Source organism: Camarhynchus parvulus, chromosome 3 (genome assembly GCF_901933205.1).
Source record: "Camarhynchus parvulus chromosome 3, STF_HiC, whole genome shotgun sequence".
NCBI classification, from domain to species: domain Eukaryota; kingdom Metazoa; phylum Chordata; class Aves; order Passeriformes; family Thraupidae; genus Camarhynchus; species Camarhynchus parvulus.
The window spans coordinates 42,781,960-42,796,737 of NC_044573.1; the positions used below are offsets into that span (position 1 = coordinate 42,781,960).

At 38.3% G+C, this 14,778-nt stretch overlaps 1 protein-coding gene across 2 annotated transcripts in view; it reads right to left on the minus strand.

Annotated features, from left to right (window-relative positions):
* The window catches only part of PCNX2 (pecanex 2), a 155,846-nt gene that overhangs the window by 106,164 nt on the left and 34,904 nt on the right, over positions 1-14,778 (minus strand). Inside the window, exons 9-13 of one of the 2 annotated variants that reach the window (XM_030946434.1) lie at positions 14,330-14,465; positions 11,128-11,267; positions 9,826-9,979; positions 9,694-9,726; positions 2,799-2,970 (exon numbers count right to left, since the gene is read on the minus strand). In XM_030946434.1, coding sequence (XP_030802294.1) covers positions 2,799-2,970; positions 9,694-9,726; positions 9,826-9,979; positions 11,128-11,267; positions 14,330-14,465 — 635 coding nt within the window. Of the gene's footprint in view, positions 1-2,798; positions 2,971-9,693; positions 9,727-9,825; positions 9,980-11,127; positions 11,271-14,329; positions 14,466-14,778 lie in introns of both variants that reach the window. The other variant, XM_030946433.1, reaches the window with a different exon arrangement.

A 14,778-nucleotide genomic window follows, 5' to 3' on the forward strand; every position in this document is an offset into this window, starting at 1 on the left:
ATCACTAAGAGATCATTGTGCAAGCTGCTGCATTTAACACTGCAGTTTTCCTCTAAACAAGCACATATCACATAAAGAGAATGAGGGAAATAATGAGTGAGAGGGAAACACAAATTATGACTTTGGAAAATTTGTGTCTTTGGAGCAATGTAAAACAGCAACATCACATTGCAAACATTTCAGACATTTAGAAAAAAGATTATTAAAAAAATTATATATCTGAGTAGTAAAACATGGGTTTTTTCAGAAGGAAAAATAAAAGGCATTATTTCAGGGAGAAATAGTCTTTATTTTCTCCCACTCTTGAACATGGGAGAGCATAACATTCCACAGGCTTTCTTCCCTTGACAGAAGCTCAGTCACTGTTAAAAGGAGCAGGCAGAGGACTCGCTATCAAAAAATTATGCCACCTCCTGATTCTTAAGTCTTCTGAGACGCCTGTGGAATAGTTTCATTTACCTGTTGAATGTTTAAATGGTTTCATCATAAGAACTATCATATATAAAATGCACAACTACTTTTGTCACTAACCACACCTGTAGGTCCCAGTGACTGAGGTTGATTGTCTGTGACCTTACTTGCACTTCATATGTTAATCTAGCAAAAATGTTAACTGAAATAAAGAATTCAAGATGAAAACCACAGTCAGAATTAAAGTCATGAACTTCCAACTAATAGAAATTTAAATCAATAGCATAATCATCACCAATTTAAAATAAAACAGAATCAGATCATAAGCAGATTGAAAATAAATGAACGTGTTAAAAACCATGTTTCATAAGTAATTAGGTTACACATCTAACAAATCTGCAATTATTTCTTTTATGACCTTGCTTCAAGACTTTTATCAGAGTATGATATGCAGCATCACACTAGCTCTTTAGTACATTCTACGATTTACATGGCTTTTGCTTTCTACCATAATAAGTACCTGAAATAAAAGACTTTTCCTTTCCTTGGTACTTACAACACAGAGTCAAAGGTCTTTGATTTCCAAACATATCAACTCCAAATACCAAAATAAATTCTGATTAAAATATAAACTAAAGAGTCGCCTTATGATGACAGACCAATAAAAAGATATAAAAAATACCTAGCAAATAGACAGAACTACAAGACAGAAGTAAGACTTTATTGGTATTTGGAGTCACCAAATGAATCCCTCATTACTTTATAGCCCAAACAAAATACCTCTATACCTTCATTACCTAAGGGAATCTACACTAAAAGTGCAGCAAGACGCCACAGGATGCCAGACTGCCATGGCTTACAGAGGTCACTGCACTGTGAACAACTGCAAGGATTCACAGCAGCCAGAAGTTAGGGCTCCCATAGAGACAAAGCAAGGAATAGCTAAAGCACAGCACCAAACATCTCTTGAGTCAAGACACCATGGCAAAACAAGAACAGGGACAAGCAAAGGGAAAGGGTTTCTTCTCTCTTTCTCATTTAACACATGCCAGCTGGGGAGATGAGCCTGTATTTCCTCTCTCCCCCACCCCCTCCTGCTTCAAGAACATGCTCTGCCATCTCTTTTGAGACCAGCCAAAATTAACACATTTATAACCACACTTTGTTTTCTTATGCTGGTTGCTATAGTTTTGCATTTATCTCTATCCCAAGTGTCATCTAGAATTCTTGTTGAATTATTTATCAGCATTTTTACTGCTCACCTTTGACAGACAGAGAAAATAAGATGTAAGGAGAAACTTAAATGACACCAAAGAAAAGTAATGAAAGAAGCTAATTAAAATAAGTGAGATGCATGCAGCTCTTCACACTCCCCTGTTTCTGCTGAGAAGAACTGGGAGCCATAGTACCCTTGTTAAGGACCAGGAGGCTTTCCTAAAATAGTATGTCTTTCAGGCAGTAAGTCTGACCTCAGTATGGCAAAAAGCAAGTACAGCTATCACAGGTGAACAAAGAAGCTCATACACTATATCACAAAAATGGTTTTCTTCTGCTACAGTACGGTCTCCTGGTTCTAAATTCACAAACCATGAGGCCATCTTTGGTACACTACAACATAGTTTCCTGGGAAATCTTCACAACTTTTACAGTAAACCTCACATTTCCTACTTTGTACCTTAACAGTGTTGCACTATTCATGGGAGTGCAGCCCAGCACTTGTGGCTCAGCTGGTGTAACATCACAGTTATAGACTGTAAGTGTGGTGTGCAACAGGAAGAGGTGTCCTGACAGAATAGGGTAATGTCAGCTGTGGCCACTCCAAATCAGTGCCAAGGGATCACCACGCCTTTTTGGGGCAATATCTGAATGTCCTCAGCAACCTCAGAACATGACTCTAGAAGGAAACAGGTTGAAAGAGCTACTGCAGAGTGGCTGCTCCACACTAACTGGTCATATGGACAGTATGATTAAACTAAACCAAGATAAAGCACTTTCTTTGTGATCAGAAGATTGATGTCCATCTGAGGAACTGGCATGGATTAGCTTCCAGGCATTAAATTTGAAACTCAAGCTATTCTGCAGTAACTGCTCCACACAGACAAGCCATTACACAGATGAACAGGATTTCACAGATGATGATTTTTGCTAATAACATCAGCAACTTTTAGTTTTCTATGGAGACATTTCTATGAGCCTCATTTCATTAAGAACTCCTTTTACATGAGGGAAGGCTGCCAGCTGTCCTTGCCCCATCTTAAGTGATTCCAAATGTTTCTATCAATTTGATTTCAGGTTGTGCCTCATAACTTGCATTTGATTGTCAGCATGGGAAAACAAAGACTCACACTTTATAGCTTTTTGCAGTCCTAGGAAAAACATTGACTCACCTATTACATGGTCTCTGGCTGACTGGAGAGACCTGGGTGAGAAGAGCTTCAGGCCATACATTGTATAAACAGGAGGATTTGTGTCTTTAGATCCAGCATCTAGCAGCAAAATAAGGCCACACAATATACAAAAATATACAGGTCTGCTGTAGATTATGATTTTATTGTGTCCCTGCAAGAAAAGCCAAAAAGTTAGACTTTTATATTCATTCTTCTACTGCATGCACTGCATTAACTTGGAGAGAGGGTCAGGGGTCAGACAAAATATTTTAATGACTTATACATAACGATTAGTAATAAAATTTGACAAGGTATTTCATCTTCACCAGAGCAGACTTTCAAAAGACACAATGAGCACTTAAGACTGACTCCAGTAACCATTTATGCTTTTGAAAACCTACCCTTCTGGACCTTTCAAAACTTACTAATTCCAGGAGTAGCCATTTTCTGTGGAGAAAGAAACCTCAATCTGTCTGCATCTTTCTTCTCAGTAGAAAAAGAATTTTTCTCTGTATTTCTTTTATTTCAATGAACATCTGCTTCAGGTGGCTTGACTTTTTTTTTTACTTTATGAAATTTAAAATTAATTTAATTTTTAATTGACTCCTGAGAATAAAAACTTTAATAGAATATATCCCTGGTACAGTATAAGGCATGGGAATAGATTTTTCTTCATGAATTTAATTTTTTTGTTTCTTTGAACCACTTGACAGCAAATCAGCATGCCTTCTGAAAGAGGTGACACTCATCAGCATTTCTGGTCTGCTTCTCATGAAGCACTTTGAAATCATGATCCAAAGGAAGTAGGATGTAGAAGGAACCTCGTCTGATATCTTTCATACAAATCTCTCACACAATTGATTCCCACCAATCTTACAAAATACTTTTGTGGGGCTGCAGGCCAGAGAACCTAATAGACACTTAAGAAGAACCTTAATAGCTCTCCTGGTAGCAAGCTTAAGGGTAACTAAGACATTTTAAACACTGATGAGTCAAAAGTTTCCTAGAGTGTGAAAAGCCAGAATCAAAGTGAAAAGAATCCGAGTTTGCCTCGCTTAAAGCTGCCATGCAACTGCTCTTATTTGAAAAACGTAATTTAAGTGAGTATAATAAAAGATCATCATGTCTTTTTTGAGTCCGCTTACTGACTTGAAACTGTGGCTGAGTTTGTTTGGCTGCCAGCCAAGCTCGCATGTTAGATTGCTATTAACTGATCAGTACTCTCTTTTGGGATCAATCAGTTAACAAGGTGGCAGATTACAGGGAACTGGTGGGCTTACATCGTGCCTCACATCCATGGAATATGAATCAAGTCAGGGACACAAACCCCTGCTCTTTAATCAATTTCAATTTTACTACTGCTTTTTTTTTTTTTTTAATAGGACATATGTCCACAAAACAATCCGTTGAGAATTATAAAGATACAACTTTAAAAAAGAAAAATAATTTAAGCTATTACTTTCTGGCCTTTTTTAAACTTCAGTTCATTTATGTAAAATATGAGCTGTGCCTTAGGAAAAGAGACCAATAAATATGCACCTAAACAATTCCTAATGTTTTATATCCTGACATTCACTCTAGGCTGTTTTATGGTGATTACATTCTGTTACATTCTTGTCTTACCTTTTCACCTATGGAAGCCAGTTTTATCTTTGCAGGGTGATTATTTGAAGGCAGCTGGGTAAGACAGAATTGATGACTACAAGCCCAGAGGTTTAACTCCACACACCTTGCAGTTCCATGCAGAACACTGACATACTCAATTAGGATTACAGAGCTTATTTAATTCTTCTAAAGAAGTCTCTAGTGTGCTGGGTGAAGAGGTGGCTGAAGGGTGGGCAGAGCTCAAAGAGCTGCACTGAAAGGGGCCACATCTGGCAGGACCCATCAGCAGTGAAGTTCTTCAGGGCTGAGTTCTTGCACCATTTAGCAAGTTTGCCAAAGATACCAACACCAGAGGTGCTGCTGACTCTGTTGAGGGCCAGGCAGCTTTGCAGAGGGAACTAGATAGACTGGAATGCTGGGCAGTGATGAACAAGATGCAAAGCTCCTAGGACAAGTCCTGCTCCTAGGATGAAGTAATGCTGGGCACAAGTGTAAATGGTGAGATGAGTGGCTGGAAAGCAGCCCTGCAGAAAGGGGCCTGGGGGTGCTGCTCACCAGCAGGTTCAATGTGAGTCCACTGTGAGTGCCACCAGCCAAGAGGGAAAACTGCATCTGGAGTGCATCAAACACAGCCACATGAGCTAGTCAAGAGGTGATTATCCTGCTGTACTCAGCACTGGTGCAGCCCCACCTTGAGTGCTGTGTGTTTTGGGCCTCACAATTTAAAAAGGATGTGAAGGTCCCTGAAGGCATCCAGAGGATGGCAACAAAACTGGTGAAATGGATGGAAGGAATGTCCTACAAGGAGCAGTTAAGGACTTCAGGCTTGCGTAGTTTGGAGAGCACAAGGCTGAGGGGCAACCTCATTACAAGTTCCTGAGGAGGGGAAGTGGAGAAGGTGCTGCTGGCTCCTGTGCCATCCAGTGACAGGATATGTGGGAATGGCTCTAAGCTGCATCAGGCAGGAGTATTCCTTTTGAAAAGGTGTCAAACACAGGAATAGGCTTCCTAGAGAGGTGGTTGATGCACCAAGCCTGTCAGTGTTTAGAGGAAGCATTTGGACAATGCTTTTAACAACTTGTTCTGACCTTTGGTCAGCCCTGAAGTGGTCAGGCAGTGCCACTGGATGATCACTGTAGGTCACTTTATCTTAAAATAGAACAGACTAATTCAATCACTCTTACCATGCTAACTACAGTAATGCCACTTATTATTAAGGAAGCAGATTCCAGAGGTTTTCTGAAAGCTGCAAAATATGAACAAATACTACCTTCCCTGTTTTTCAGGTGGTGGTGGTGGGTAATGAGACAGAATCTTGAAATCTTTCTAGAATCTTATCAACAGAAGCAAAGCAATGCAGCAGCAGTGCACTCAGAAGGGCAGAGCCTGCACAGCTCCTGCACTACTTGGCTGTGCTCAAGCTGAATGAGCTCCCTAGAGCGCAGCAAATACTCCAGTCCCCACATATGGAACATGCAACACAACACAAGAAAGAGGAACTGCTGCAAGTATTAATGTGGTATTTCACTGTCATTTACATGCTTCATGTGAGGGGCATTATTTGGGACAGGACTGGTTTGAGGGCAACAGTGGACACCTTCAGGGAAAGAGAGGATCACTTCCCAAAAGTCACAGCCAGGGAATAGACATGAAACTTAATTTTTTAAGGTTTTAGAAAGAAACAAACAGAAAAAGAGGAGCAAAGCCCTCCTGTACCTGCCACTGACAGACAAAGCTAGGCAGCCCTTCACCAAAATGGGCATGTGGCCCATTTATCAATATCTTAATCAATAGTTCAATGAGCTATTTTAGATATTAAGGGTTCATTTTGTCTTACTAGGCAAGCTCACCAGATTTTGACACGCAAAACTGATTTAATCTTGGTGAAATGACTCCACTCTGCATCCTTGTTTAGAAAAATTTAAATAATGAAGCAGAATTGCTTTTATATTGTACATTTCATTTGTTAAACAATCATTTTTTTTTCCTTCACTGATAAAAATGTCAGTAAAAGCTTTTCCCTCCCCATAGTCTGCTAAAAAAGTCACTTTTTTTCATGTCCATGTTTCTCATATTAATGAGAAATTAATGTTTCAGACACACATTCACATCTTACCAACACAGCAGTGATGCATCTCATATTTCTCAAACAACATTAAGACTTTCAAAAAAGATTAATTTCACAAACACTTCCATTTACTACAACAATAGTTTTGACTGCAAAGCATTTTGATAGGAAAATTTTAGAAATATCTAATGGATTTTTTTTGTTTGTGGGTGCACACATGTAAAAGGAGAAAGACAGAAGGCTTTTTTATATAAAGAAATGTGCATGTGCTCAGTTCTACAGAAAAGCTTACAGGGACAAATTACAAATACTTTATAAGTGCCTTATGGGATTTAGGAAACTGCCTGTGGTAGCTACACAACTGAGTTAGCTATCAACTTTGGGACATAACAGGACTGAGACAATGAATTTATGTAAGAGATTCCCTAAATCTTGTTAAGAGCATGATTGCAATCTTTCAAGCTCAAATACCTTTGTAAGCCCGAGCTAGATGCTGAGCTATACCGGTGTCTTATGAAGTGCTTAGAGACAAGCTCTCCTGATCCTTCTATAGAGCCATTTACTAAATGTAAAACCTTGCCTAAGGTTTTTCTAATATCTTTGAGTGCACATGACAAGGATCTCTTGGATCTCTGAATTTTAATACCCTGCAGTCACCAGCAAGTTGCTTGTATCAGGTCACTACAGCAAAATATAACACACTTTGGAATGGACTTGATTTTCTTCTCTCCACCACTCCAGTGAGGAGGCGGCTCCCAAATTTCATCACCCCAGAACCATGTACCCTTTTGTAAACAGCAGCTAAAGGCCACCAGCTCCCAGTGGACCAGAACTGGAAAGGCTAAAACTCCAGCTGACAGGAAAATTAGACTCCCATCTTGTAGCAGGCACCAGTACTAAACCTGCAGCAACAATAAATGCCAGCTCTTCCTCAACAGCAGCAAGTGAATACATTGACACTCATGAGGAGTTTGGAACAAAAGCTTATGGCATCTCTAGCCACTAGTGCTTTCTGAATTCACTGGATGCTATTTTAAAGCAGTCTTTCAAAATGCTACAGGCTAGAGATGACAAAGTCACATTAAACAGTAACAAACTCTGCACATGATATAGGGAAGAAGTTTGGGACCTCCTTGGCGGCCATGGATAACATAAGGCATAGTGGTTACTCATGGATCCATGAACAGAACTTAATTCACTGTGCACATCTGAGGCTCATAATGGTTTGTTTCAAACTCAAAAAAATCTCTTCTGCATTTTCATTCATGGGTATGATACTGATCATTCTTCAATCGTTCTGCTGTTCTGCATCCTTACGTTAACATCAAGAGACATTATTGTCTTCAAATTTAATGCAGTCACATGAATTATGAAACAGTACATGGTATTTTTCTTGCCTACTAATTCTCCTGTTTCTGAGGTGCTTAGCAGCTCAAGCAAGCCTTTACAAATACCTGTTGTGTTAAAAAGTTATAATGTAGAAATTGCTAATCTTCTATTTTAGCATGACAACACCTCCATCTTTAAAACCCTTAGTGGAAAAGCTTCCTAAATTTTATTTCTATTGGAGTTTGTATAGTGCACCAAAAAGTCTGCAAGAGAGTATCCCTAATAAAATTTTAGGAAAGAAAAGGAAGATGGGAATACACCTATTTTTACTTTGTTCCATTGTACTGCATGACTTACACAATACAATACAGCAAATAATACTTGTAATAGTATTTTGAGAACCTGAAATTCAGACCTGGATTCTGCATCAAAAAAAAAGTTCTGTTTAAACACTACCTTATGTTTAACACTATAAAAACATATGGGCTGGATAGGTTCATAATGAAGTTTTGATTAAACTGTTTACTACCCACTTTAAACAAATGTACATATTACTAATGTCTGATTAAGTGCAAACTACTTGATTACAGTTTACATTATTATATCTAGACAGATGCCAGTTGAACTGACAAATTATATTATTTTACTCACAAGATCCCCCATCTTTTCACTGAGATTGAACTATTTCTTTAATGTATTGAAAATATTACCCTACAACGGGTAAGTTGCTGTTTATTACCTTTCTTTACTTTTTATGTAGACAGGTATTTCCTATGAATGCATTATAACCAAAACTACCATAACTTCACCCCTAAATAATTGGCATGGAAAAGAAACTGAGAATCTTCCGAAATCCAGCTAGTGAAGTGTGCAGTATACATATATAAATAACATCAATTTCAAGTTCAGCCTGTCCTTCTAGACTCTAAACTGACAAAAATAATTGCTCCCTGCCAAAGGGAACTGATCCAGCAGACCTGAAGTTTTCAACCTGCCATTTTTGAAACTTGAGGGAAGAGAGGGCAACCTCAAAAATATTCAAAGAGCTAAATAAGAAACATAAGCAACTAGCAACCAGTGTAAAAGAAAGGAAAAGACATTATGGCCACTGAAATGTCTTCCAAGATCCACAAATCAATAATGCTGAGACACCATGATAGGTGGAATGGTAAGGTTGAAGTTGTAGGATGATGCCTCTAGAACAGTTCCTATAATAAGGGCAGACTTGTGTAAAGAACTGGTTCTCTGCAAAGTGGTTGGCAACATCAGAGTTCAATTTCTTAGACATATCCAATAAAAAACCCCATAGCAATCAGCAAGGATCCTTACATCCTGCATTCACCCAAAGATTTGGTGATTTCTTCAGGACACAGGCACAGAAACTGTGACTATATTGTAACAAAGGGAAGACACCTGTGCCATTCGATGAGTTAATAATACTTTTAATAAATAATTTTTCAGTAGCAGATTTAAAAAATTAAAAGATCAATCCCCACTCTCAAAGAAAAAAAAAAAACGAAAAAATCCCAACTGAGTAACGACTGAGCTGCTAGTCTGGAACTTCTGCTCTTTTCTGCCTGTTTCTAAAGGAAAGCAAAGAAAAGGTTTGTGTGATGTCACAGGATCAAACATCAGCAAGATAGTCCAGACGAATATTTACTGCACATATTAACTTAAAGAAAAAGCACTTTTCTAATAGCAGCGATGAATTCAAACAGCTTAAAAATAATTAAACCTAGTACAAAGTCTTGAAATCACAGATGTATTTTTCTTTTTCATAAATCAGCTAGAACAGCAAACAGCTAATACCTGTGTTTCACTGAACAGCCAGCTGTTTCACAGTACACAAGAGATAATAGAGGAGAAAGACTTGTTTTACTAACTGAGACTTACATGTATGGGCGAAGCAGGATCAGGCTGAACACTCTAAAAACAAAACAGAAAAAAAAGATGTTTTCTTACAGGATTTTTTCTTTGTAGAAGTTAGAAGAGAATTCAGCAATTGGCTATGAACTTGGGTCCTACCTTGAGGAGAGAATACTGGCAGCTGGCCATTACGAGACAGAACAACAGAACCCAAATGTCTTTACAGAAGCCTTGGTTCAGAGTCAGGAACCCAAGAAGTGAAACAAGAACTACTAGAAGGACAGCAAACACATTTTCCTTTATATCTTCTGTCCTGTGTGAATAAAAGTGTTGGAGAAGTACAAATATTTATAGATTCATTAGAGCAAGACAGGTGCATTTGTAGCTGGTATGAGCTGCGAGTGCTGCAGCCATCAGAGTTCACTGGATCCCATAACTACATTTCTGCATTCAACAGTATTTCATCCCCATGCCAAAAACCTTACCCTAAATGATAGACGAAACATTACAGGAAAAAAAAGCCATATGCACTGAAGTCTAACATCCCTTCCCATCTCACTTTCCAATTAGAATTCCACAATGGAGATGATTTGAGTGTAGAAAAGTGTACGCTTATAAAAGCAAAAACAAACAAAACAAAAAAAACCCAACACATGAACAACTACAGATAAAATCAAATACCCAAACACTTTTCAATGAGGAAATAAGGCATTCCATTAATGAAAAATATACATCTGACAGCAAAGAACTGGATGAAAGACCAAATTTGTCATCTGATGTTTTATTTGTTTTATCTATTCTGTTAGAACATGGAAACTGAGATAAAAAACAGTGTCAATATTCAGGCTGTAACAAAAGAGCTTATCAGCAAAAAAGATTTCCATGCAATTGAAAAATAGAGATAAGACACCACAGATAAGTAAATATCTGCTCTATACTTAAAGCCTCCTGACATGTAGCCTGATTTCTGCATCAGGTAAAACTGCCCTCTGAAACTTCTGCTGTGGAGCCCGTGTTAACCCATAGGGCACAGCACCACCAAGAGAAGCAGAGACAAATAAACTTGAACTGGAACAGATGCAGCTGCTCAAAAAAGTCTTCACCTGAATACCATTCTATAAATCATTTTCTTTTTTCAACCATTGGAGTACTTGATTTACAATACCCTGGGACCCTTCTACTACTGATTTTCTCATCAGAAATCATTGGATCTGTAACATCTGTGAGTCAAATTACAGACTAGCCTACAAGCCTGGCACTCACACAAATCAAAGTCTCTACTTGAAGACAAAGAGTAGCAAGAACCATTGAAACCAACCCTGAACTTCAACTTAAAGCAGAAACACATCTATCTACTCAACCTGAATTTTCCTTCTCTAGTGATCAGCACTGCTTTCCGGACATGAGGAGCCACCCACCTTAACATTATCTAAAGCAGCGTTTTTAAAAAAACAAGCTTACCTGTCCAACAATGCCAACAAAGTGAGACGGTCATACCAGACTTTAATCCACTTGCCAGGGAATATAACAAATCTGTAAAACTGCCTGTTCAGCTTCCTTTGTGCTGAAGAACATGAAGAATCCTCAGGGTCCTGGCTGGGCTGCTATAAAAACAAACAAGAAATACACAAAACTCTCTCACACAGCTGCCAGCAAAACAGGAGTCCAAAAGGCCAAATTTACATGAAGTATCAGATTTTTTTTTTTAACTTAAAGGGGTAGTGGGAGCATATTAGCATATTTATTTTCTTAATTTTAAATTAGAAACAAAAACATGACACCAGCTTAATTGTTGCAGATGAACAGAAGCTATTTAATTGTGGAGCTCAACAGCGACAATGTACATTAAAAAGTAATACTAAATATTCATTTAAAAAGTAATTATTTTTCAGTCCAGATCCAGTACATGTCTAAAGTTTCTTTTAGAAGATTTTCCCATGTATCAGGCTAATTACAGCACAACACAAAAACATGACAGGACAAATCCTTCTTTTTAAATAAAAAAAATAAATAAGTAGGCCCTAAAGTCTAGAGGTGTGACTTATCAACTTTTATTCCAGACCACAGCTTCGTTTATCTTTCCAGAGATGCTTTGAATACCACATCAGGTGTGCCTCCTCAAGAACAGCAAGAGGAGGAAAAAAAATTGCAAACAAGCACAAGTAGCATAAACAGCACTAATTTAAGTGTCTCTAATCATACCATCATAATCATAAATCCACCCTTTTGAATATTGCTTTTGCCAGATTCTAAGGCTTTTCCCTACTCTTCTCTACCACTGTCCTCCAACTATCTGCAGACCAGCAGCCAAGCCTACAAAGCTAGACAACAGATGAAAAAAGTCTCTGCAAAGCAGTGATTTTTTTTTTCCAAAGTATATCATTACTGATATTATGGAGGGGGAATAATCAATCACTTGTCTTCCAAGAACAAGAATTTGAGATTTCAAATTACTGTGAAGCCCAGTGGTTTTCAATCTCCTCCTAGGCAGCCTTTTACCCGCCTCTCCCTAAAGATAATTAATCAACAAATATACTTATTATGGAACTCTAGGCAATGTCTACATTAGAGTTATCTGTGTTAGATTAACATTCCTAGTCAGGGCAGGGGATTTCTGTGTGCAGCAATTGATTTTAGAATCGTAACTGTTAGGAAAGCACAGTTTTTTAAACAACCTGTCCACCTGCACAAAGGAATTGTTACATTTTTTTTCTCAGAATATTGGAATAATTTCTAATCTTCCCTTTCCAGGAAAAGGAATTTTACACAGAGTTTACACATGACAATGTATTACTGTGCATCAGCTGGGAGACAACTTGTTCATAGCCTCAGTCTGCTGGCAAACATGAGGTGAAACAGGCTAGCATAAGCTCTGGAGAAAGAAATTCAAGTTTAGGCATTTTATCTCATGCCTCCAATTGACTAAAAGTGTACAGCCATGCAGAGCCAGGGAGCTCAGTTGCTAGTAGTGCAGGACAATCCCTCATACTTCTGAGCATTGAGATGTGCAAGGGGTTGCTGGGCTATTTGGCATTCTTCCCTTTATTAACAATTCTGAGTGACTAAAAAGCCATGAGACCAATTGCAATCTTTTCACTACGCTGACTTTAAAATCTGAAAGTAGTTTATGTAGTCCAAGTTTTAATATTTTTATTACTACTTTAAAAAGTAACTTAAACATGGGGTCAGGGAATTTTTAAAGAAAAAAACACATTTTAAAATATTAGTGTTGCTAATACTGGCACAGTTTTGTTTCTCTTGGGTCCTATTACCCAACAGAAAGTAAAGCAAAACTCAGACTGCTGCAGTCATTAACTTCACACATCTAATGTAGATTGCTCACCATAACTAGATAAAAAAAATCAAAACAGTGACAGAGAGTTCACTAAAAACACCCGAGGATCGGATCACTGAGTCCCCGGCACAGCCTAACGTGCCTTTAGCTGAGTGCATAAATGAACATTTTGGCTCCTGAGAAACTGTAACCTTTGGATGAAATCCTCTGTGTGAGCCTTATAGTGCTTAGGTGGGAGTCAGATTTTTGAGCTGGATTTGGGAAACTCTCTGACTAGCCCTGAGCAAGTCACTCAAGTCCAACTGTTTCTCCTATCAAAAAAGGGCTTATAAAAATTCACTTCATAAATTAATATGGTGTCAGCGACAGCCTGAAGCCCTAGCTTCATTGAAATCAATGACAATGCTTTTCCTGACTTATGTAGGCTCAGAATTTCATGTTTAAGAAAAAAAATTCACAAACCAGGACATTCTGAAATTACTGCCTGGCCTGGCTACAAATTTGCTAATGTGACCTTGAGGAGCAGTCTTCCTCAAAGAGAAAGAAGAAATTAAAATTGTTCTCTAATTTACAGGCAGTTTACAAGACTATAAATATCTGGAAAACATCAGAGCCTTTAGATGGACGACACTGTCCAAATATGAAAGGCACTATTTGGGACAACTTGCTGATTTTTAGCTTAAAATAGTTCCTTTATACAAGTTGCTACTAGCTTAACGTTCCACTGTGAACTCTGAGATGAAAGGCAATTAACTGTCATTTTACTGTTATTCATAAATACCAAACTAAAATTTGCCATGGCAGAGAGAAAGTCAAAGGTATTATAAAAGGAATTGTAAGAACAGATTATAAAAGTCACAGACCCCAAACACTGTAAAGTTCATGTCCACATAAGACCATGCAAACTGAAGTCCGAGGACCTTTCTCTTTTACTAGCTGCATTGAGGAGGTGGCTTCAACATTCCACAGCAAACAGTCAGAGGTCTGGTTGCCCAATTCAGAAAAGTGAAACCAGACATGAGGTTTTATGACAGCAATGAATCTGGAATAAACACTTCATACTATTAAAATCTGGTGGTGTGTCTAAAATCCTAACAGCTGTGTCCTCTTCCAAATGAAATATGGTTGAAGATAGAAGATGAACTTTTTCAGTGACTGAGTCTTTAAATAGTCCCCTAGGACACTACTCAGTGTCAGTAGAAAACAGCTGAGTTGCATCCATCAACATAAAACACATCTTCTCCCATGTGGGCAATACCAGGAAAAGCAGTATAGCAAAAACCACAAAATTGTCTCAAGAACAAGCCTGCAGTATTTGTTTATTGAGCAGTTCATCAAGATGCTAGAAACTCAGATATAACAGTGTACCCGTGGGTTTTCTGAAAGGGTCCTTCTGGCCACCATCAGCAGGAGCTGCTGCTGAAGCGCGCTGGCTGCTTGGTCCCCAGAAGATGGCTCTTGGCTCTCTGAAGTGGTAGTACTGGAGGAGCTGAACTGTATTTCACTGTGCACAGAGGACAGGAAAGAAAGAGATTGTTTTAAGCAGCAATATTTTCTTAACAATTCTGAAATATTACAGGAGAAGCCTGTAATTATACTACTGGTTGGCTCACAGGACTTGGGAACCTTCCATTTTCATATCTGAAATCTAGCACAGATCCACAAAACAGTCAACACCCAAATTCAGAGACACTTGATTTACTACATCCACCACAGAGAAACAGATACTTCTGTATCACAGCTTTTCTCATTTTGAGATGAACACCCTCAAGGAATCACACTTCAGAAGTGCCTTTTTCTGTCCATTGACAATTTAA